At 46.4% G+C, this 22209-nt stretch overlaps 3 protein-coding genes across 3 annotated transcripts in view; 1 reads left to right on the plus strand and 2 right to left on the minus strand.

Annotated features, from left to right (window-relative positions):
- Positions 1 to 22209, plus strand: part of LOC144470276 (uncharacterized) — a 297327-nt gene that overhangs the window by 81370 nt on the left and 193748 nt on the right. The gene's annotated exons all lie outside the window — the stretch shown is intronic.
- Zip88e (Zinc/iron regulated transporter-related protein 88E) lies at positions 994 to 3451 on the minus strand. Its single transcript, XM_078176952.1, has 4 exons — positions 3040 to 3451; positions 1825 to 2173; positions 1542 to 1709; positions 994 to 1453 (listed from the first exon to the last, which is right to left on the minus strand). Exons 1-4 carry the CDS (start codon positions 3384 to 3386, stop codon positions 1244 to 1246), a joined length of 1074 nt encoding a protein of 357 aa, XP_078033078.1. The 5' UTR covers positions 3387 to 3451; the 3' UTR covers positions 994 to 1243.
- LOC144468606 (LON peptidase N-terminal domain and RING finger protein 3) overlaps positions 6600 to 22209 on the minus strand; it is a 32534-nt gene continuing 16924 nt past the window's right edge. Inside the window, exons 2-9 of the mRNA XM_078178201.1 lie at positions 15924 to 16042; positions 15684 to 15806; positions 13256 to 13450; positions 11931 to 12027; positions 11627 to 11826; positions 10589 to 10890; positions 10282 to 10489; positions 6600 to 10131 (exon numbers count right to left, since the gene is read on the minus strand). Coding sequence (XP_078034327.1) covers positions 9769 to 10131; positions 10282 to 10489; positions 10589 to 10890; positions 11627 to 11826; positions 11931 to 12027; positions 13256 to 13450; positions 15684 to 15806; positions 15924 to 16042 — 1607 coding nt within the window. The 3' untranslated portion in view covers positions 6600 to 9768. The remainder of the gene's footprint in view (positions 10132 to 10281; positions 10490 to 10588; positions 10891 to 11626; positions 11827 to 11930; positions 12028 to 13255; positions 13451 to 15683; positions 15807 to 15923; positions 16043 to 22209) is intronic.

The raw sequence follows: 22209 nt of genomic DNA on the forward strand, positions 1-22209 counted from the left end.
TACGCTTTCGTAAAATGCCGAGTTCTATGTTTCCAAATCTGTACGTACAAACGATTTGAATAGAACACATTCTCTTATGCGCATGGTAGCGAAGAATTTCATGAATTGAAAAAGTACGTCTACTATGAAATCGTTTAACAGAACCGCTGTCGAAGGGATGATAGATCTTCGCCTGTCGCAACTCATTTTTCATCGAACTTTCCTCGAATAAAATGAATCGTTGAACCTTGGCAAATTAATCATCGCTTTCGCAAAACGTTTACGGAGATTCGATGCTCTAACGACGTTCGTTCAAAAGCGTATTAGAAATTTTGAGGTTCCCGTTAAATCGGAGGGGTCGCCACTTTTCCAAGTATTCGTTATAATTTTTTTCAACGAGGAACAGAACCGTCGAGATGCCTGGACACACGGTGAACTCGTGCTTCGGCAGACAAGTCGAACCGACGCGACGACGCGACAACGCGACGACGCGACGGGGGGATGCAAGGCCGAGTTTCCTCATCGAGAGTCAAGGTTTCTCAAAGTTTGCCGGTGCGCGAACCTAAAAGTCTTCGTCTCGTTAGAAGTCGACGCGGTACGATACCGCATCGTTTAACGTGCGAAGCCACTCGTAGACCGAACATCGTAAACTATTTTACTGCCGAAAGTTGCTTAAGAGAACGCTAATTCAATAGTTCCGCATCGCGAAGCGAGTCTCCGAGAAGCAAACAATCTCGATTAACATAAACTTCACCTATCGTTGGTGACGTTCCTCGATCCTTTTTCACTGGCAAATTGAAAAATTATCGATTTCGCGGTAGAGTATTCTATTTCCATGCAATCTTTAGAGAACGTATTTTCCTCCATTCAACCCTTCTCTTATTCCGACACGACTCTCCCAATAGCTTTACGCGTACACAAGCTTATATTTATACATAAACAAGAATAGCTCCCCGAGGAAATTTATTTCAGACATTCGCCGCAATTTCCCTTCATTTCTGTACGATATCGTTTCAGTTTATTGGGATTTATTTCGCGCGAATGCCATTGTTATTTTATTCGAGTTAACTCGTCGAGATACATCGATGATAATTGCTGCGCGATCTCGTGGAAATTCTATCGAACCCGAGAGTCGAGAAACGTTGATAATTGTGAAATGAAAAATCTGAAATCGATTAATTCAATAGCGTCGGTGTTGTTGCGTTACGTTTCCTTTTATTCGGCATGCTTAAGAAAGGCGAATCCATCGCTGGCGTCTTAAATATCACCGGCCTACGTAGTTGTTTATCACATATATAATGACAAAGCCGAGAACTACGGAGAAGAATTGTACAATTCCAGCAGAACGCCGTGAACTCTTGTGCCATCTTGCTCTTTCTCTGGGAAGAATTTCGCTAACGGTCACAAACAGCAACGATCCTCCGGCCAAACCTTGCAGAATCGGCAGACAGACCGTTAGCCACTCGTGCTTCATCTGGAAAGAAAGCGTATTGCGCTGCGTTCGATAGAAATTTCATGTCGTTCCCCCGATAAGATACTCGATATGTATACCGTGTACGTACCCGGAGCATCAACATTCCAGTTCCGATGCCAACCGCGGACCCTGCGGAGAAGGTAAAGATCGCTAGGACGAGTCTAAAGGCGGAACTGCTGGCACCAGCCAATTCCAAGCCCAAAGAAAAGCCGACGACAAATTTGTGCGAAGCCACTGCACCGACCAACAGCAACACCTGCAATTGCAAGAAGACGCAGAAATGTTTCTGAACAGATGTTGACCAAGTCATCGCGATTTTCTAGTACGTAATTATGGTACTACGAAATTACGTAGAGTACGAAATCACCCACCTCGGACGTTGTTTTCTGCAAACCGATCGCTTGTCCCTCGAGCAACGAGTGCACGGTGAGCGCCAACAGAAGGCCGACGAGACTGGTGTTCGAATTCGGGCAGGGTTCGGAGTGATTGCCGTGGCACAACAATGTCTCCTCCTCGTGAAAACATATCGGAGGGGCAGTCGCCGCCGTGTATTGAACTGCCCCGTAAGTGCTGTTCTTCCAGCTGTTGCTCGCTGCTCCGTTCCCGTAAGAATTCGTCTGATAAACCGACTTTGGATTAATCTCCGGCGAGTAAAGGTCTCTGACGGATTGCGTGCTCGCGGAGTAGTTGGCTTGGTGCGAGCGATTTCTGCAATGGTCTCTGCAATCGAAACACGCGCTTGACGATTTTTCAATTAATAGGTAGATTACAACCGCTGGCAACGAGTGTTCGACTAGCCGCAACGACGATATCAAGTTAACAACGAGACAATGGGGGTGCTCCGTCCAACGAAACGACTCGCGTTTGCAACGCGAATGGTGGACATTGAAGATTACCGAGTTATGAAATCGGATCGATCTTCGATCATTTCTTTGCCCGCAGCGATTCGCCGACTTTGGTCTCGTATTAATCCGAAATTCTCGCAAAAATGATTCACGCTCGTATCATAGCAACATAAAGATTATACTATAAATATAGTTTCGCGCGCGATGTTATTATCGCGAATTGTGTTCTCTATTAAACAACTCGCGCGAGATAACACAGTCATCATTGTCGAGTGGAAGTTGCTAGCCGGTATAAATCGTCTTCAGATAATTGAAGAAGCTTGATGATCCCGAGTACGTGCTGTATTTATTAATAGAAGAATGAATCGATCTTCTCGACGCAACGAAATAACTTTCATTTAGTTCCGAATGGCGCGGAACGGATGGAAAAGGCAACGCGATTAGCGGAAACAAGCGATGGCTTCTACCTTATTCGCCTTCCATTATCAGAGGTTTACCAAAGACTCGAGTCGTACCATCGAGTGGTTTCGAGCGAAACGATCAAGTTCTTGCACGACCCGACGTATATTTCCATCGAACAAACGAACAAACGAACGAACGAACGAACGAAGGGTACGATCGACGCTTCGATACGGAAATCTTTCTTGTTTATATTAAAAGCTAGCAGGGTTGCCCATCGAGAAAAGAAACGCGCAAGAATAAGAACGTGCTTGCAAAGAGAATCGTTGCAAGTATACGTACACCTTGTTCCCAGGACATCGATTTTCAACCGCTCGAGGTTCGTGATCGATCTCGCTGCCCCAGACATAGTGGATGGTTTCATCGGCGAGGTACAACAACAGAAATCCGCAAGCAAACACCAGTTCAGCGTAATCGGGCATCAACTCGCGCGATTCCGGCAGCATGTGGAGAACGCACGTTGCCAACAGAACACCACCGCCGAAGCAGAGCGTGCAAGACAGCAGCAATCTCTGCTGAAGTTCTCGGACCCGCGAGACGAAGCAGATCGGTGCAATTCCGACGACGAAGCTACCGACCCCGATACCGATCATCGAGGCGAGTTTCGCCTGGACCACGGTGATTGTCATTTTTACGGAGGACGTCCCGCTGCGCGTGCACCGTGCACCGTACACCGACACCGACACGTACACCGACAACTGGCACTGGCACTGGCACTGGCACTGGCACTGGCAGGAACGCCGATTCGAACGATCAACGCTAATCTAGAACCAGCGATAAGGTCGAGAGACGCGACCGCGATCTAGCTCGAATATCGATTACCAGGGAAATCCGACGGGCGACGCGTCCGAACATTACAGCTGCGTCGAATCCAGCGATTGCATTATTAGCTGTCACCGAGTACAACATTCGACCGCGCGCGGCCGCGGCACGAGGAACGAGGAACGAGGAACGAGCAGCCAAACTGCCAGGAAACGTTCGAAACGAGCGGCGCAGCCGTCTCGAGAGCTTCTTTGCTCGACACAGATAACGCGCTGCGATAACGCGCTCTCTGACGTTATTCGTCGCCTTGGACTTACCTATTCTGGCCATCTTGCTATAAAATCGGCGCGATTGCACGGAACGCGCCATCACCGTTTATTCGATTCGCCGGTTCCATGTTCGATTCTTTATTGCAGCTTTCGATCGACAATTTTCGATCGATTGTACCGAACCAAACTACAAAGAGACAAATGTACGAGGTTCTCTGAAAATGTTGCTCGACTACAAACGTTTATTAATCAGGAGCGACGCGCGTTCTCAGCGTTTGTTAAGATTGCTTGTTCGCTTTCGAAATTCGTACGAGTTTGCGGCAGCGAGATGATCGTTTCCGACCAATCTGCCGCAACTGCTAGTCGATCCCAAAGATCGCAACGCGGTCAGTTTGTCGAATAGTTTCTTGCAATCTACCGTTTGTCGATCGTCGATATCGATGCTTGGCACGGAGTCCTTGTAGATCCCGTATCGCTCGAAATATTCCGATCTGTCTTTGCCACGCTCTGCTTTCGGTTGACTTTTCCTCGTTCGCGCGACCTCTTTTACCTCCCCTTTCACCGTTTTCGAGTTGCTCGAACGTCCAGAGTAGGCAGAGACGTCGGATCTCGCCGATTTAGCAGTCAGAGGTTCCGACTTTTCAGACAACCGATCCAAAGTCTTCCTAGCGCGGTCGTTCTTCAATATTCTGCGTTCCATGAACTTTCGAAACTCTTCGTTCCCGTCGCCGCTATACGATCTCGGCCTTCCCACGCCGCCACCACCAGGCTTGTAATCGAACGTGCTAGTCGAATCGCGAATATTTTTTAAGCTGGCCTCGATCGAGTTGGCGAGGTCGAACCTGTCGTCGACGGCAGCGTATCGATCGCTGACCAGAGACTCGCTCGCGTTCAAATTCGTCGATTTACTCTGTCCGAACCTTTTCGTTTTCGCGTTTCTCTTTGGTCGAGTTTCTAATTTCTCGATTGTCGCGGAGCTCGCGCGAATCAAACGTTTCGATTTATCGGACCCGGGTCGTTCCTCCATTGTTCCGACATTGGTATTGCCAACCTTTGCCTCCGGTCTGCGCACCCTGTTCAAGTTTTTATCAGATTTCGATTCGACGATTTTATCGGACGCTGCTAATTTGTTAGCTTCGCGATCGAGTCCAGATTTCGGTAGCAATCTCGTCCGGCTTTCGATCGTTTTTCCACTCTTGCGAACGTCTATTTGATGCGATTCGATCGGCGGCGGCGGCACCTTCTTTCCCGGCTTTCGATGGTTTTCGATCGTTGATCTTCCAAAACGATGATCCGATGGCATTTTCGTAGCTGGATTTTCGACGGTTCTTTTACGAACATTCTCGGACGATGTTTTCGCTGTCCGATTCGTGGATGAAACCGTTTTCGCCGATCCTTTCGCTATTACGTTCGATACTTTCGACGCGTTTTCGAGCTTCGTGCTAGACTTTGCGGCCAACATCTGTTTCGACGGCAGATGAGACCGAGTAGTTTCCTGCGGAACAGACACATTTCCTGTTAACCGGTTCACAGTCGACGCCAACGCGTGTACGACCGAGACAAATTGTTCCGTTTCTTGCTAACGCTTTTTTTTTTTTTTTTTTTTTTTTCGTACGATCCAACCGTAAGCAAATTATAACGTTACGTACCTTGCGTTCCTTCATTAGACCTTGCGATTGCGCCAGCCGAAACAGTTGTTTCCAATTCGTGGACGATCTGTCGTTCTTCTTCGTTAACAACGTGTATCTCTTACACAATATTTCCCATACAAAATTCTCATCGAAGATCTAAATGTTCAAAGTAAATGGGGAAATTTGTCGCGCAGGACGACGTTTACTTTCGACGTTACCTCTTTGGCGACGTGCGACAGCGTCGTCAGGTTCACGATATCGTGCACCGTTAGATGGTTGACCAATTTCGCGATCACGGTCTTGGGCAATGTCAGAAGAGTCGCGCTCTTTCTGGAAGCGATGTTCTTCACGTGCCTCGTTAAATATTTACCTAACGAATGGATGCGCAACGATTGAATGTAGGGGGCGCGTCGAAGGTGCGTGCGAAAAGAGAAAAAGAGAAAAGAGAGACTTTTCGTGTTGGAAGTTGCGCGAATACGCGAAACATATATTCACGCGAATCGGACGCGAACTATGGAGTTTAGGCGTTTGATTCTTTCGAAAATGTCAGAATAATTCAGCAGGTTGTTGCGAGAAGATGCTGGATGAGTCTCTGCTCACCGAACGCACGTTGGATTTCTTCTTGCAGGTGTTTGTCGCGTTGAAAATCGGCGAAACTAGAGGTTCGTACGAGCGGACTCTTGTGAGGACCGTGCGAGATCTTCCAAATATAGAGTATCACCTAAAAGGAGAATTTCGAGTCGAGAGATGGAATTTGTTTGATGGTGGATGAAATTCCATTGTCGATACCTTGTCGCGGACTACTCTAAGCCCGTAATAGTCTCTACTTGGCGAAGGAGCAACCGAATACTTTTCCAGATACTCGATCTCGCCGGTCATGCTCGACGCGTCAGGATCGGCGAGATTCCCGCGTTGCGTCTGAAGTTTCTTCGTTAACGACGGAACGACGTGAACCGTGCGCGCGCAAACATATCGATACAGGTTGTAACGTGCGAATTTCTGTAGCGGTAATTTTGAATCGGTCCAACTTGTTTTCTTAGCATCCGTATCCGTTCGGTATTGCGCGATCGAGCGAACGAGCACAGCTTGTGCAAATAGAATCAGGTTGGAGATGGAAACGATCGTTTGTCGGATTCGGTTAATCGGAAATACGTTGGTGTCGAGTAAATACTTCAAGACATTCGATTTCGCGACAATTTTATTACAATAATTCCATATGAAGAGATGAAGATAAATATAGAAATGTTGAAGTAAAAATGGAAAGTTGTGTGGACATTACATACTATTTCGTAATGTATATTATAACAATATAGAATAGGTAGGCTATACGGTAATATCACAATGCATGATTCACAACTTCGTAAAAGTCTAGAGAGGAGAATATAAATCTAAACGGAGGTGTCGTCGCCTCTGTTCGGCGTTCGTTCGTACGTTCGATCTATCTGACGACGACGACGACGACGACGACGCGACGCGACGCAACTTTTTCTTTAGGTTAGAAAACGCGATGAAAAATGTGGTTTCCGTTACCTTTTTTTACTTTTTCAATTTTTCCCTCGTTTGCTACAGATTTTTGAAAATCGGAAATATTTACGCGTATAATCGAGCAATGCCAATTCGTAAACACCGTCGCCGATACTCGTTCGATAATAAGGAGAGAATCGGCGACGAGCTAGAAGCTAATAGTGGTGTAGAGACGGTGGTACCTTTTTATAGTGGCGGTACTCTTCTTAACCGGTAATAGTAATAAGAATAGTAATAATAACAAGAGTAACGATCGATAATCGTGACAACAGACAGATATTATTTCCTTTTCGTTTGATGGAGGTTTGATTGCATGACATTGATATGACGTTTCTAACGTTTCTCGAACGACCGCTGTGTCTCGGCGATGATACTTAAAAAACCGCATGAAAATAAATTACTATACGCTATCGTAGTCGAAAAAGTCTTATGAGCGACGGAATAAACTTAAAGGCTCGTATTCATAACACTGTATTATCACTAAACGATACACCTTTGTTTCGCTCGAACAATTCAGTGAAAGTTTAATCTCAAACGCGTCAGTAACAGGATATCGTTCGATCGGACAGAAATTTGGCCCGAACGTTCGACGAGAAGTACAACGAATAAGCGGTGCATTTGTCACGCTTATGCGACTAGACAATTATTTAAACGAGTCGACGTCCCCGTCTCTTACTTTCTATCATTATTTAGAATAACGACGATGCCGAATTTATTGATATCTTATCGATTAGTCAAAATTTCTTATCTCGATAGAAATATTGCCAATTTCTGATAAGTGTGTAACAAGTTATCGATTACGTTACGATTATAATTTTGATTATAAATATAGTTCATTTGGCGATTGTCTATGTAGTTGAACGAATTTTTTTTTTAGAATCTTGGAATCTTTAATGAATTTTGTAGCGCGAATCGTGTCGCGCGTCAACCGATGCATTTATACATATATGTATATTTACATGTATATACACCTCTGCCCCCTCCCCACTCTCTCTCTCTCTCTCTCTCTCTGTCTCCCCCCTTTTGTTAATCGTCCAAGGAGGCAATGCCTCCCCCGATCAATTTCCTTTCGTTGATAAATGTAAAGGAGTATGGTCTGTTCTACTAGAGCGTTTTGAATACAGGCCGAACAGTATAAAAAATTGAGTTTCATGTCATTGCAAAAGCGTTTCGCCACACCGACTGGTCGTTGTTGGAAATTACTTTCCGACAAATATGTATGGCCAACTGTGAGTAACCCCGAGAGGAAACGAAGCATGTTTTGCTCGGCAATTCGATTTCTCTTCTCTCCTAGTTATCGGTTCGTCTCGCTTTTCGATCCGCGCGAGTCTTCTAGATAAATCTCGCGAAAACTGTTCGACTCGTAAACGGAACCTTATAAACTTTAAATCACAGACGAATCGAAGCAAATTTTATGAACCGCGTGTCGCGGATAAAACATTAGACCGCGAATCGAAACTATTCAATTTTCAAACAGTTTGAAATTTCTGTTCGATCCGCTGTCATTTTATGTCGCGTTCGTTCAACTCGATGGAAACGAAGAACGCTATTCGCGTTCGAACCTCGATTCCTGAAAGAGATCGTACTTGTAAATATATAAGGATAAACAATGTTGGGAAAAATCAAAGAAATTTCTCACGTCACGACTCGAAGAACGTGTCTGTCCAAAAATTTCTCCAATCAAAGTGCAATAAACGCTTTCATCCTCGGCGTACTCGCTATAAATACAACACCCTCGCTCGTTGTATCTACAAAGTGTTCTGTTTAAACCTATCTCGCAAACCATTCGAGACGCGAACAGACTCGTTCAAGTAGTAGTTTGGTGCAGACGGAGACGAACGTATAAAAAGATGTTCCCCCCTGCAAAGTACAATGAATCCGTACGCACGATTCGTCGCTTAAAATAACAAATCGTTCGCCTCTCGGATCGTCTACGAGATGCTTTCACGTTTCTGTTTGAACAGGACACCCTGTGTATATATATATATATATATGTATCCACGCGATTCGTTAGAAGGTACAAAATTTCAAGTCGTGGTACGATTGAAACGTAAGCGTGAAACGACATAAACGACGCGCGTACCTCTGATTGCAACGTATTACATGCTCGTAGGTACATGTATACGAAAATGTGTGTATACATATAAAGATACATGTATATAGATTATTTTGGAAGAACAGATTTGCGTATTGCAACAGCGCATAGAGAATCGCGACGCCTTACCGAGGCGAACGATAACTTTCCTACTTTCCGAGATATGTGACTTTCTGGAACGGGACAAATTTTTAATCGAATAATCGCTGATTGTCCGATATCTCTGGGACCCCGTACCATCGTTTTCCATCTATGGTTCGAGCTTTTTGAATGCGAGATACACGAATGCGAATTTCTACGCGAATCGTTGCAGGACTCGAAAATACTTCCGAAAAGATTCGGCGAATCCGTCGGACGAGCCACGATCACCGCAAGGATGGAAACGAATCGAACATACCTCGTCCGATTCTCCGTGAAACATGCGTCCCGTCTATCATAACTGCGTTATCGTTCAGTCGATAAGACGCTCGGATGCACGAGTTTAGCGAGTACCGAGCGTACTCGAATTAAAACGTAATCAACGGGATTAAGTGTAAGAAGAAATACCGGAAGTCGAAGAGGAGAACCCTCCGCGGGTCGCTTCCGGATTATTAAATATCGAGTAAAAAGTGGCAATCTTCGATAACCTACGTCACAAGTACTTTGTACATCGAACGAAAGTCGAATCCCCTTTGTTCGTCGCGGCGTAACGATCCGAACGACGTGTCCCCGAGGAACGCGATTCTTCGTCTTAGGACTGTTGTATGACGGAGACCGTCGTCTCCGCGAGACCACCCCCGTCTCGGCATATGCTGGAGGAAGTGGTCGTCTCCTCCGACGGCGCCGGAGCCACCGTCAACTGTCTCTGCTCCATGTGGTCCAGGGTCTTCTCGATGGCTCTCAGTCGCTTCTCCAGACTCGTCGTGCCGAGAATCCCCACCTGCAGCTGCGGCCCCAGCGGTAAAATCGCCAGCAACCACCACGTCCAGGACGGTCCGTCGGCTAGACGAGGCCAATCCTCCTCGGTGTCCGGCATACGACCAAACACCCGTTGAATCTCGGATTGCTGCGACGACGACACCGTGTCCCACCATCGCCTGCCCTTTGCTCGCACCTGTAACCAAGACACGCGCCCGTCAATTGGACACTATCGTTTTTCTACGATTTACTTGCCTATCTAATGAGCGCTAGGAAGCGAGAAATTCGGAGAAGATTCGCTAGCAAAGAGTCGTATCTCAACAAAGACTTACTGTAAATGTCCTACCTTATCGTGTAGCTCCAAGAGGCTCAACAGTTGGTCCTCCTGCACCGTCGCGTCCCTCAAGAATTCCACTTGAGCGGTGTCGTAGCCGTCCCTTTCACCCCCAGAGATAACCCTAAATCTTCTTCCACCGACCGTACTCAGGATACTGCAACCGTCTTTCAACAGGACCCTGTCCCGAATCTCGAGCATAGTGCCGTATTCCGCGTATCTGAAACGTTTGCAAACACTTTGTCGTTGGTACAAAGAAATTACGGTGCGGATCGATCGAATGGAGAAACGTTAAATTATCGGACGAAAATGAAATTACCTCTTTGTTCCCGTCGCTTCCCTGTTCAGGCACGCCGCGATGCCAAATTGACGAACGCCGCTTTCAACGCATCTCCGGACCATCAGCCTGTATCTGGGCTCGTAGACGAAGAGGGGACAGGCGACGCAAGGGAACGCGGTGGTACAAACGAAGACGGCGATCTGCTCGCTGTCCAAAAGGCCGAGGCCCTGCGCGAGTTCCAATCGGTGGCTGGTCGCCCTCGACGCGTACTCCGCCGGTGCCACGGTCTTCAAAGCTCTCTCCACAAACTCCGTCACCGTCTTTTGGCTGCTGGCCAAGTACTGCGAGTTAAAGGACACGCTCCGGTTAGTCGACCAGAAGTCCCGTCCTCGAGAAAAGCTTTCGCTCGAAAAGATTCCGACGACAGGATTCGTGACTTTTTAATGAAACGGATCACCGTTTCGTCTCTCCTGGACGAATTCCGCCTCTCCTTTTCGACACACAACTCCCTCAAACTGTCGTTAATCGCGGTTCGGAGCATGCACCGTGTTTCGCGACTAAGCCTGCGAAATAATAAGCAGCGCCGTAACGTAATTTATCGTTACGTGGACGAACGAATCGAATCCAAGTTTCTTATCCGTCGTTGCCGAGGGGATGTAATTGGAAATGGCGACACGAACGCGGAAGTTATCGACGACGGGCGGCTGCGTTTACCGCAAACAATAATATAATCATTGTAATCCGGAAAATGGTTAACCACTAGGAAGTAATATAGCTCGTTTATGGACAGAAGCGTTGGCCGACGTGTTCTACGAGAGCGTTATCGTATTCCGTGAAACGTCTTCTGGGATTAGCGAGTTCCCGAAACTGTATACTGCAAATTTACCAGACATTAGACATTGTGGATCGTCTCTAGACGTTCAGAGGAGTGTCGAGAGAAAGAGCTTCCATTAAATGCCTCGGCGTTATCTGTTAGATAACAGCGTCGCTTCTCGCAGTCGCGTATCGATGGAACGCGCGAGGGATGAACTTTCGATGTTCAACTATCCGTGACGGACGGAGAAATATTTGACTTACATCGGCGAGAGACGCGACGCACAAAGGACACACCGACGAGTAATCCAAGCATCGATCCAGACACATCCAACAATACGTGTGTCCGCAGGGCGTCGTTACGGGTTTCCATAATAATCGACAGCATAGAATGCAGTCCAACTCGCCAGCGGTGCCACGAGAATGGGGCGGCAAAAGTATTTCGGCGGGCCTTGTTTCGAGTCCTGCGAAATGGAAGGTTTCGCACGTGTCAAAAATGTCTTTGTCTTTGTCGAGAAATAAATGGTAAAGAGAACCGAATAGGAATGTTGAAGCAGCGAATACTCACTTTTCAGTTTTTCTATATCTTGGTAGACGCGATCCAGGCCAGCCTGCAGCTTACCGTTGTGTGGTGCCGCGGTCGACAAGAGTCTCCTGCCAACAGTCTGCAACACGAATCAACGAGCATAATTGGATTAGGCGCGAACTTTAATCGTAAATTATTGGGATTGACGCGAGTAAAAAGGTCCCATTCTTTGAAATACAATTCCTTTTTATTCGCCTGCAGAAACGGTCGAGCAGGAAACGACTCTCCGTCGTAATTAACAACGGCCGCGTGCGTCTCTATACGAAATCTAGATAATTGGAAAACCTATCAACGCGTTGATTTATCGTTAAACGTGGGGAACGATTATTGAGATGGTTGTCGAGTAACAAAAAACACGAGATCCGCGATGATTGAAATACCGGATTTATATAAGTTCCGTCGTGGCGAGCACTTATTATTACTACGGATTCTACGTTATCCCCACTCCGTCGACCTATAATAATTGCAAATTGCTCGTTAATTACGCGCGTATCCGTGACAAGAAGTCTCGTGTCGTAACAATACGATTACTCTATAGCAAGGGCACTGCTCTCTCGCCGTTACAAATAAATCAATCGGTCAACAAAGTATCGAAAGCGCGATCGCGACAGATCGTTACCGTGTAATTAAAATACTGTATCCGATTGCGCAAGAACAATTAACCGTTAACTGCGAGAACATACAATTGCTTCATTTCTTATCGTCGACGCGTCTTCTCGTTCGCGCTTCTTTGGTACACCGATTCTCGAAATCGGGATAAATCTTACAGAGTACACGTACGCGGTGTCGTTTCATATTATTCCCATACCATTGTTCCTTTCTTAAAATATTTCTAAAATAGGGTGTTTCGTCGAAGCTAAATTGTTCTCGTTGATAGAAATACGAATCGATTGATGAGCGACGATAAAACGAAAACCAAATCAGCCAAAACTTCACATTCTTAATCGTATTACTTGGTGTTGGAAAGCAAGAATAAACCGTAAATCAATCTTCTGTTAATTACGTAGACAGTTTCGATTGTATTCGATTCTATTTTTCAACTATCTTATATTTCCGGCCAAAGTCGCTGCTGCCTTACCGACTTGGAAAATTGCAGACTGTCTAGAACGCCCTCTTCCTCGCTACACTTTTCCCACTAATCCCAGTATGGGATACACGTTGTAAAAGTGTTTCGCCTATAGTACTCGCGTCGTGTTTTACCCATCAACTATGTATGTATACATGTTACAATATATGTATATTGTTACGATCGTTATACTTTTGGAAAGTGTACCGATAAAGGTACGAGCTGAAAACGAGGTTTCTACCTGTGTGAATTCCTCCTCGCCACCGCTGCTATTGTCCTCGCAGTCGGAACCTTGAAAAACTGCGCGACGATTTCTTTTCGGGTTCATCAATTGATGCCGGCTTCTCGTCCGCGACGCACCCTCCGACAAATTATATGGAGCCCGGGATGACGCGTTGCAACGACGATGGCCGACCGACAGCACTTTGTACAGCACCTGAAAACACAACAGAGAACCACGTCTTTTGTAATTCTAATGCATTCGCGAGGAGAAAGCCACTGGCCCGTGTCGTCGACGATTTGCGCGACCATTCGCGAATATTGTTAACACCATAAAGTCGGTACTGCTCGATTGCTCAATGATGTCCATGTAAATGCGATGTCGTTGGAATTTACATCCGTCGTGGGTATAAAGGGAAATTGCCGAGTGCGCGAGGTGACATTCTAATCTAGCGTATATTTTAAACGCGTATCGATCGTTTTATCCATCGTGTTTCGAGGCACGTTCGTTCGTTGTCTCGCGTTTTGCCGATGGAAAATTCATTCTTCTTCGCTCGTTAGCTCCTCGATAGTTTTATCCACATTGGTTGCGCGTCTTCGAACCAATATTTCTTTTTCATCTGTTCCTTTAGAAATTTCATCGACGAGACAACGTTCCCGCCTCTCTGGAACAACCCAACGATCTGTCAAACGTTTTCAAATTTATTTGCTCCGTTACTTATCTACTTTACGAATTTTGCATTCTCGTTGGTATTCGAGCAGCGTAACATTCATGTCATCCTGCATTACCTTATGACACGTTTCGTTCGAAACAAAGGAGTATTTTAATGGGAAGAAAGTGACAAACGTTATTTTCCCCATAGCTTAAACGTTACGCCGAAAGAATGATTCCTCGATCTTACATAACTACCGGTGCAACTTGCGTCAATGATTCCAGCAGACTCTCCGTTACATAATGAACGTTCGGAATTAAACTATCTTCGTGGCTCGCTTCGCCATTAAATATCGTCTTGCTCGTTCGGGCTCTTTTTCTTTCACGGAATTTAGTATTTCTCCGAGTTGTACATTAGTAAACGATATCATCGAAATTGAGTTTATAAATTCAATAACCTAATTTAATAATCGTTTCGGACACTACGAAGCGTAGTGTTCGCGTTGCACGCGGTATGGAGTTTGTTATGCGAAACTCAACCTTCGAGCCAGGAATTATAAAACGAAGGTAAAATTGCGTTTTATTTCCTGAATCGATATTCCGAGCCAAGTACGCGCGCAACGTTAAAGACGTAAGAAAATATACATGCGCGCGTTATGTAATTGCAACGAAAAATACAATTACAAAATGAACGATTTTTTGCGAGTTCCGCCAAATTCGATCGTTCAGAGACTCGCGTTCCTTGATAAATAAATGTAACGGCGCGAGGCAAGGGGTTAAAGGATCGTACGTATCGAGTTGCGTGCAATTACCGCTGGCCTTGCCGTTAAGCGTAGAGACTAGCTTTGGGTCACTCACCTGGAGTCTTATTAGAACGCGCGCGATCGTCGCATCGATCGAAACACCGCGCGACAGACAGGCAAATAAATTCCCTCGATATTTTGTCCCAGTCGAATCGTTGTTTCTTCGTTCTCGAGATGGTGGCCCCAGCAACGTGGCGGCTTTATTATATAATGTGGTATCGAATCGCCGCGCCAACGCGGGTTGCTCCAATGCTTCCTGTGTTATTCGTGAAAATCAATCGCCAACTATTTATTCCCGTCTTACGTCCATTCATCCATCTTCTGCCCGTGCTGGCTGTGAGAATAGCCATTCGGAAGAATGGTCGCGACGCATCGAGGAGGAGGAGGAGGACGACGAACCTCGCGTTTCATACAAATTCTGTCGGTTATATTGTCTCGAAATTTCGTCGGATGCGCATTCTTGTCGTTCGCAAATGGTTTTGTTGTCGGCATGGTCCAGAAAGCGAGACGAAGAAGTGCGAGTATCGCGTAACGACGAACGTCTTCGAAGAACGTGTCTACTCGCGGCGAGTGGCTATCGTTGTTGCTCCGGCAGGCATGGGTCACTCACCTGACGACTATCATGCCGCGTCATTAAGCTGCACCAGCAGCACCGGTACCGGAAATGCCATCGTTCACAGACGTCCACTTCTTTTGTGTACGTTTTCTGTTCGGTACACGTTCGTGACTCCGCACCGTGCAATATCTCGATGCTTCTCGATCTTTCCCTCTCGCTCCCGTTTCTACCGTTCGATTACAAAAGTTTGCGCAACGCTCGCAACCATTGCCGAATTGGAATAAACGTTTCTCGGCCATCTGTTTTTTTTTTTATTTTTTATTTTTTTTTCAAAACGCGCGAACCACAATTTTTTCAAATGTTTGCGATTCTCGAATATATCTGCGTCTACGATGCTTCGCGATATGTGTACACGTGTATACGTAAAAAATTAGTATACCTTGATCAATTCGTGGCGTACAGCTTGGGGATTCCTATCGATGGCGACGCTGATGCAAAAGGCGAACAGCGCTTCCTCGTGCCTGCCCAGTGCCGACAAAGCTACCCCTCTTCTGTAATGTCCCTGGAAAGAAACGTAGACGACACGAAATCAAAATTAGGATACGAACACGGGGTTTCGTTGTAGCAAGGAGGTCGGATATGTGCTCGTTTATGTATTTCGTCGATATTCGGTTCTCACCTTGCCCCAATCCGGTCGTAGCCTGACCGCATGATCGGCATCGGTGAGCGACGCTTGAGGCCTATTCAGCAAAAGCAATACGTGAGCCCTGTTGCTAAGATGGAGTGGGCTGTTTGGCGCTGAAACAAGAAGAAACACGATCGTAAAGCACCGGTGGAATATACCGCCTCCGGCAAGCGCAGGGGGTGCGGAGAGAGTTTACTTGGCAAGAAAACTGTCCCTCGTGTTTCGGAGAAAAGCCCCTTTCCTCTCTGATTAAATCGAGGGAAAGGTTTCGCGTTTGCGAGCAGCTCCTTTCGGGGCTCTTTCGATACGTTTTACGTTCAACCAAGAATTTTCCAAACCTTTTAGGAAAATTACTACTACGTGGAAACGATGTTCCCTTTTGCAAAAGTATACGCGTACCGCGGATCGAAACTATGCAATACCTGTGGCTTTTAAAGATCGATAATAACCGTCTGTTAAAACTTTGAAAAGGGCATCGCACCACCAACTACTCTATATCGGAAATCTGCAATCTTTTAAATCTTTCGGACCCCTTTGCAGATTTTCTCGACTAATATGTATAATAGCAAGTGCATAGACTATCGAGCGCGTACGTCGTCGATCTTGTCGAATTTATTCCAAAAGCGTGTCGTATGCTAAATAATTTTCCCTTTCGTCGGGTTCGACCTTGGACGGTGCTCGATGCAGGTACACGGAATACCGAATGTCCTTCGAATCGAATGATTCGAGCGACGTGCCTAATCGAGAAACGCTAAACGATCTCCCTGAGCGAAAGCATGCAATTAGTACGGTCAAATTAAACCGGAGAAATTAATTGGCTTATATAAAGCACCGGCGAGTGAAATTAAACGACCATCGTTCCCAATGTGCATCATCCCCACTTGGGTAATGCCGGGGTGATGATCGAACCAACGGTTTTCTGCAATTCCGCGTAACAAGAGACACTACGCGCCGCCGGTAAAAAGGTTCGCTGCTTTCATCGATGTAAGCGCTTTCGAATCGGTTTAATTCGCATTAATAAACAATTTCTCCGATAGAAATTTTACAATATACCTGGAAGAAAATGACACATCGGTACGCGTACGATCGATATTATGTAACTCTGCGATTACATTAATAATCGCTGTATCGTATTTTCATCGTCTCATCCGACGCTACGTCGAGCAAAGTCGACCATGTTCCGATACATTTTGAAACGCATTTATTTATTTGGTAATTCGTTGCCATGAAGTTCGTATTCCACGTAAATGTGCGCAATCGTATTACTTTTGTAAGCGTGAACGAACCATGTATATAGTTGGTTTCGGCATTGTACAGGAGACACACCTTGGATGAATCTACCATCAATAATTGTTACGTTTCTGCCAAATTTTCATACGTTTCTGGAAATTTGATACAGGAGAATATATGAAGCGTCGATAGACCGTGGCAGTTGGGTGAATTAGAATCGCAGTGATTTTTCAAGCGCAGGCTGGATTATTAATATGACGTCACGGTTCCGAGAAATACATATTGTTATTCCAGCTGTAAATCGGTCAACGTTAACGCGCAGCATGACGTAAAATAATAAAATGCACTGCTGCTAGAAACTCGTCTTTACAGAATGTCTGTAATCGTTCCGGAGGTCTTGTAACTTTCTCAAAATAGGCTGTACGCGGTCGCAATTTCGATGGCATCCATTCCCTCTTCACAGTAATGTGCACACGGGTGCAGCGGGCGTGCTTCCTCGCGTTCTCATATCATCAAAATTGATTTTACCAAAACTAGTTTTCTTCTCGAGCGATTGCAATTGTTAGGCTTTTTTGTCAAACGGATATTGCGCATTTATCAGAAGAATAAATCGATCGAATGCCAGAATGATTCGGAAAAGAAATAGTCTACGTAGCTTCTATACCTTACAATTAACGAAGACAATTTCTATTTTGCAGAAAATTTCGCAGTCTAGTAATATATATGTATATACGTATAATATCCCTTCGATTTCCAGACGTTGTACGTTCTTTCGCGAATTCGCATAATCGCATGGTTTAGTTAGCACAGTTTGGACAGTGCAACCAGAAGCGACGTCATTAGCCGATGCAGGCAGGCAGGCAGGCAGGCAGGCAGGCAGGCGGGACTGCATCGTGGCATTGCGAGCAATGTCATTGCCTTCACGGATAGAAGCCCTTGCTTGGTCGAGGACGAATTTCCGGCACGCGCGATCACCGCCAATGCCAAGTCGAACCGATTCATCGAGCTCTGTTCGTCGATGCTAACCACAAGAACAGTTTCGCTTACGAGTCTTTCATAATTCCCGCAAGTAAAAAGGACGGATACTTGTTCGAATCATCGATTTCCGTCGAGCTCCATAGAAAAATAACGTATGCACGTAGAAGAAGTGCCTCGAAGAATGTGTATTAAAAATTGACAAATAGCAAGCTTTTTGGCAGCCGATTCCATCATTTGAACATTGAAGAAACTTTCGAACGATTCGGATCTGAAATTTGCAGATGCGCAGTTTCTACACGCGTTACCCTAAAGCAAAAAAGCACGAACAGCATTATCGGCGTGCTGTGCGAGAGCGGAATACTATGTCGAACGCGATCGATGCGACTTGGTTCCAAGAACGAATGTTGCGATGTTCCATTGCTCGTCCGTACAGTTGTATAACGATCCGTTGATACGGTAGACGCGTCTACCGTCTTGCGTCTTTTGTTTTAATCTACTGCTCGCGTCTACTTGGATCGTTCGAGGAACTGCGATCAACAACGCCTTCGTCCGCGCAAAGCATCCTTCTCAAAGCGTTTAGAAAAATATATATGTATGTAGTTACAGACACGCGAGAGAAATTCGCTCTCCGTTCAACGTTGTTGTTACGGTCTGCTGCTTGAAATAAAGGGACTTCGGACGCACCGATGAATCGCCACAGTTATGCATTTCGCTTCGAGCACGCAAACGTTATCAATCGACGAATCGCGGCCGATTTCATAAGGTTTCGACGTCGTCGAATTTAACGCGTCGAAATCTATGTTGACGCAAAGGTTCGGGGCGGTGCAGTTTCATCGGCTGGCCATCTTTTTCGTCAACTCGAAGATTCTGGAGGAGAGCGTGCGACGACGCGTCGCGGCAGCGTCTTCGCGCTGCCTCCCGACGCGTTGCAGCTGCATCGGGCGACACATTGCCGTTGGATCGAATGGACGTCGGCCGTTCCGGCACAAACAGCCAAGCGTTACGTAAAGGTCGGTCACCCGGCCGTGTACTTCATCGGCGCGGAGTGCTGTCGTTGCTGGTGTCGGTGCCGGTTGCTGGTGGTGCTGCTGCTGCTGCTGGTGCTGGTGCTGGTGCTGGTGCTGCTGTTGCTCCGCCGACTGAGATACAGGGTTATCCACCGGAACCCAAGCGGACACCATCGACTGCTCGACACGCGCACGCGTGTGTGCGCGCTACCACGGCCACCTCGACTAGCATCGGACTCGGCGACTCGAGATCTTTATCGGAATTTTTCGACGACTTATGCCAGATTGAAAGCTGCAAGAGCGCACCGATATTTCTCGGACAATCCAATATTATTAACGTTTGTTTAACCAACGAACGTCTCCGCCTTCGTTCGGTCTCTTCTCTCTACGAACGTGATTTGCCCGCATACGGTATAAAAGGTGGAAAGCATCGGTAGGTTGATGCCATCGGAAGAGCGCGCGTACGACGTATCAACAGAGCGTACACGTACACGGTATCGCTTATATTCTCTCTCTCTCTCTCTCTCTCTCTCCTTCTATTCTGGCAACGATCAATAATGCTCCACGTGTCGCCCGATGGAACGTGCGCCGGGACATGCCCCTCGGCGTAACACTTGCCAAGGTATTCTCGCGTATTTCTTTCCCTGCGCGGCCGTTTGCATCATCCTCGGAAATCGGGAGCCGCGTCCGCGCACCGCTTTACATAGGACATAGGGCGTAGGACGCGATGCGTTCTAACTCGATGCGCCGCTACCGAGTCTCTTGGCCAATTCGTTAACTGGTTGCGCTTCCTGCTGCCGTGTTACAGAAGAACATCTTTCGCGTCGTTCACCGGACGCTTTCGCGGGAAACCGACTACGGGCCAAAATAATTGCGACGCTTACGGCGTCGCTTTGTGTCGCTGCGAACTCGCCTTATGCAACTCGGTCGTGCATCCTCACCGACACCAAACAATCCACGACCAATCTCGCTCTTACAATTTGCTACAGCCTTTCGAGCATCGAACAAAGTTTGCGCAGACTAAAAAGACTAAAAAACTCTGCGAACAACGTAACAACGACGATAGAATCTGTTTTCCGAAATATTTTCTTGCTAAATCGTTTTCGAGCGAAGCTGCTCGCGTTGATATAGGATGCACAGAGAGATGGACGAGCCCGATGCGAGATGTACGCGCAGATAACGAACCGCGTAGAAAGTCTCAATAGCAATAAAGAACCGTATGACCGTACAATTCCTCGAACCAGAGCGCGGAAATCATTGTTTATCGCCTGCTGACACGTTTCACCAGCGTGCCGTGCTCGCTGTAAACGATAACATTATGTAACGACACTTTACAGGTACAATAAGCGATACGTTAGCTGGCCACGATTGGATCTCTTCTAATCGTTTTACAAATTGAATCTCATTTTCCATCGTTAAAGTCACCACTGTTGTAACTTGACGCTTGCGTAACCGGAAAGCCCTTTACTCCTACGTAACGTCTCTGCCATCTCGAAAATTGAAAACAATTGCTCGTTCCGTTCTCCCAAAACTATCGAACACAACTTGAAATCTCTTTGGAGACCAAGACAAGTGACATGTACGAATTATCTTGCAGGATCGTAGTTCCAATTCTCAGTAACTTGTCGTGGCCTAACAAGTTTGGAAGGTTGACTCCCATAGATGCAACGCGCGTCGATAACAATGCAAAATTGTCTCCTCGACGTGGACAAGAACGTCTGCGAGCCGGATTACGCAATTACGGCTTTGTTCGCTTCGAAACTGGTCGCTGCTAAATGCATTTTCGCGCGGATTAGAATGCAAAGAGACAGAGGGTGTGAGAGAGAGAGAGGAAAGGGGGGAGGGGACAGCTTTCTCCAAGCCAGGAAAGCAACGATCAGCGTTGGCTGGTCTCTCCGCTCGAACACATGGCCATTTTTCACGGTCAAGTACCGACCGGCCCGCTGATGCTTTCGTTCGATCGAGTTTCCTGGCTGTCTCTGACCTACTCTGCCGGCCTCCTCGACGCTGCCCACTTCAGGTGTAGCGTTCTCCGTCTCTCGGGAACAATCGATGTCTGAAAAGTCAAAGGGAAATGCAAATGCGATACCTCCGGTCCATTGAGGTCGAATTTTTCATAAAATGCAGGATTTTCGAGGGTTTCTCCGTCGTGGAGGAAGGCGCGTTGAAACCGCTGCGAAAGGAGAACGGCTCTTGCTAACAACTATGTGGCAGAATAATGGCAGTCTCGCCTCAAAGTCGCGTAATTCCTTCGGATTACCGCGTATCCGTAACGACTTCCTGAAGCGTGGACTGCCAACGGTAGTTTGGTAACTCGTGACTCGATATTGTAAGTGTTATTTAAGCAATCGACATTTAGTCTGCATTTGCATAAAGGATACGGAGCTCGAGGAAGCGAAATATTATAAATATATATCTGGTACGCCTACGGCTCAACTAGCAAAGGGCCTCGTAATTTCGTGAAATGGTTCGAGAAACCATCGATTAAATGTTGTTGGTCTTGGAAAGACCAACGAAGATCAATTTGTACGATAAACTACTCTGTAAAATATGTAATAAGAATTATATCAACGCACCTAGTCATTAATGATTCAAAGTATCAAAGGTTCTATTCGTAAGCGGACCTGACAAGTACACCTTGAACAAACGCATAATTGAAGTACATATTGTTATCGTTGCGCAATGAAATTGCAGTTTCGCCGAATTCGGTTTTTGAACAAATGAACGAATAATGGAACACCGTGTACAGGGCAGAGAGCAACGCGTAACACGTGTTTTGTCCTAGAGTTAGGCACCGGTTACGTTCTCCGGTCTTGTTCTCAGGTCTCCAGTGCTCTCGCGTGTCTTGCCTCGCTGCGTATCCGTCGCTCTAATTGTAAGATCGAACCGATTAATTTCGTTTCGCCGTCGCCGTCGCCGCCGTCGCCGCTGCCGTTGAACACCAGCCACGTTTATGCGTGTACCGCTCGTCCTTACATAACGGTTTTTATTATGTAATTGACAGAAACGTCGACCCTGCGCGCCTGCGTACCGCCGGGCGAAAGTGTCGCGCATGCAGACAACCT

This window comes from Augochlora pura, chromosome 1, assembly GCF_028453695.1.
Source record: "Augochlora pura isolate Apur16 chromosome 1, APUR_v2.2.1, whole genome shotgun sequence".
NCBI classification, from domain to species: Eukaryota; Metazoa; Arthropoda; class Insecta; order Hymenoptera; family Halictidae; genus Augochlora; species Augochlora pura.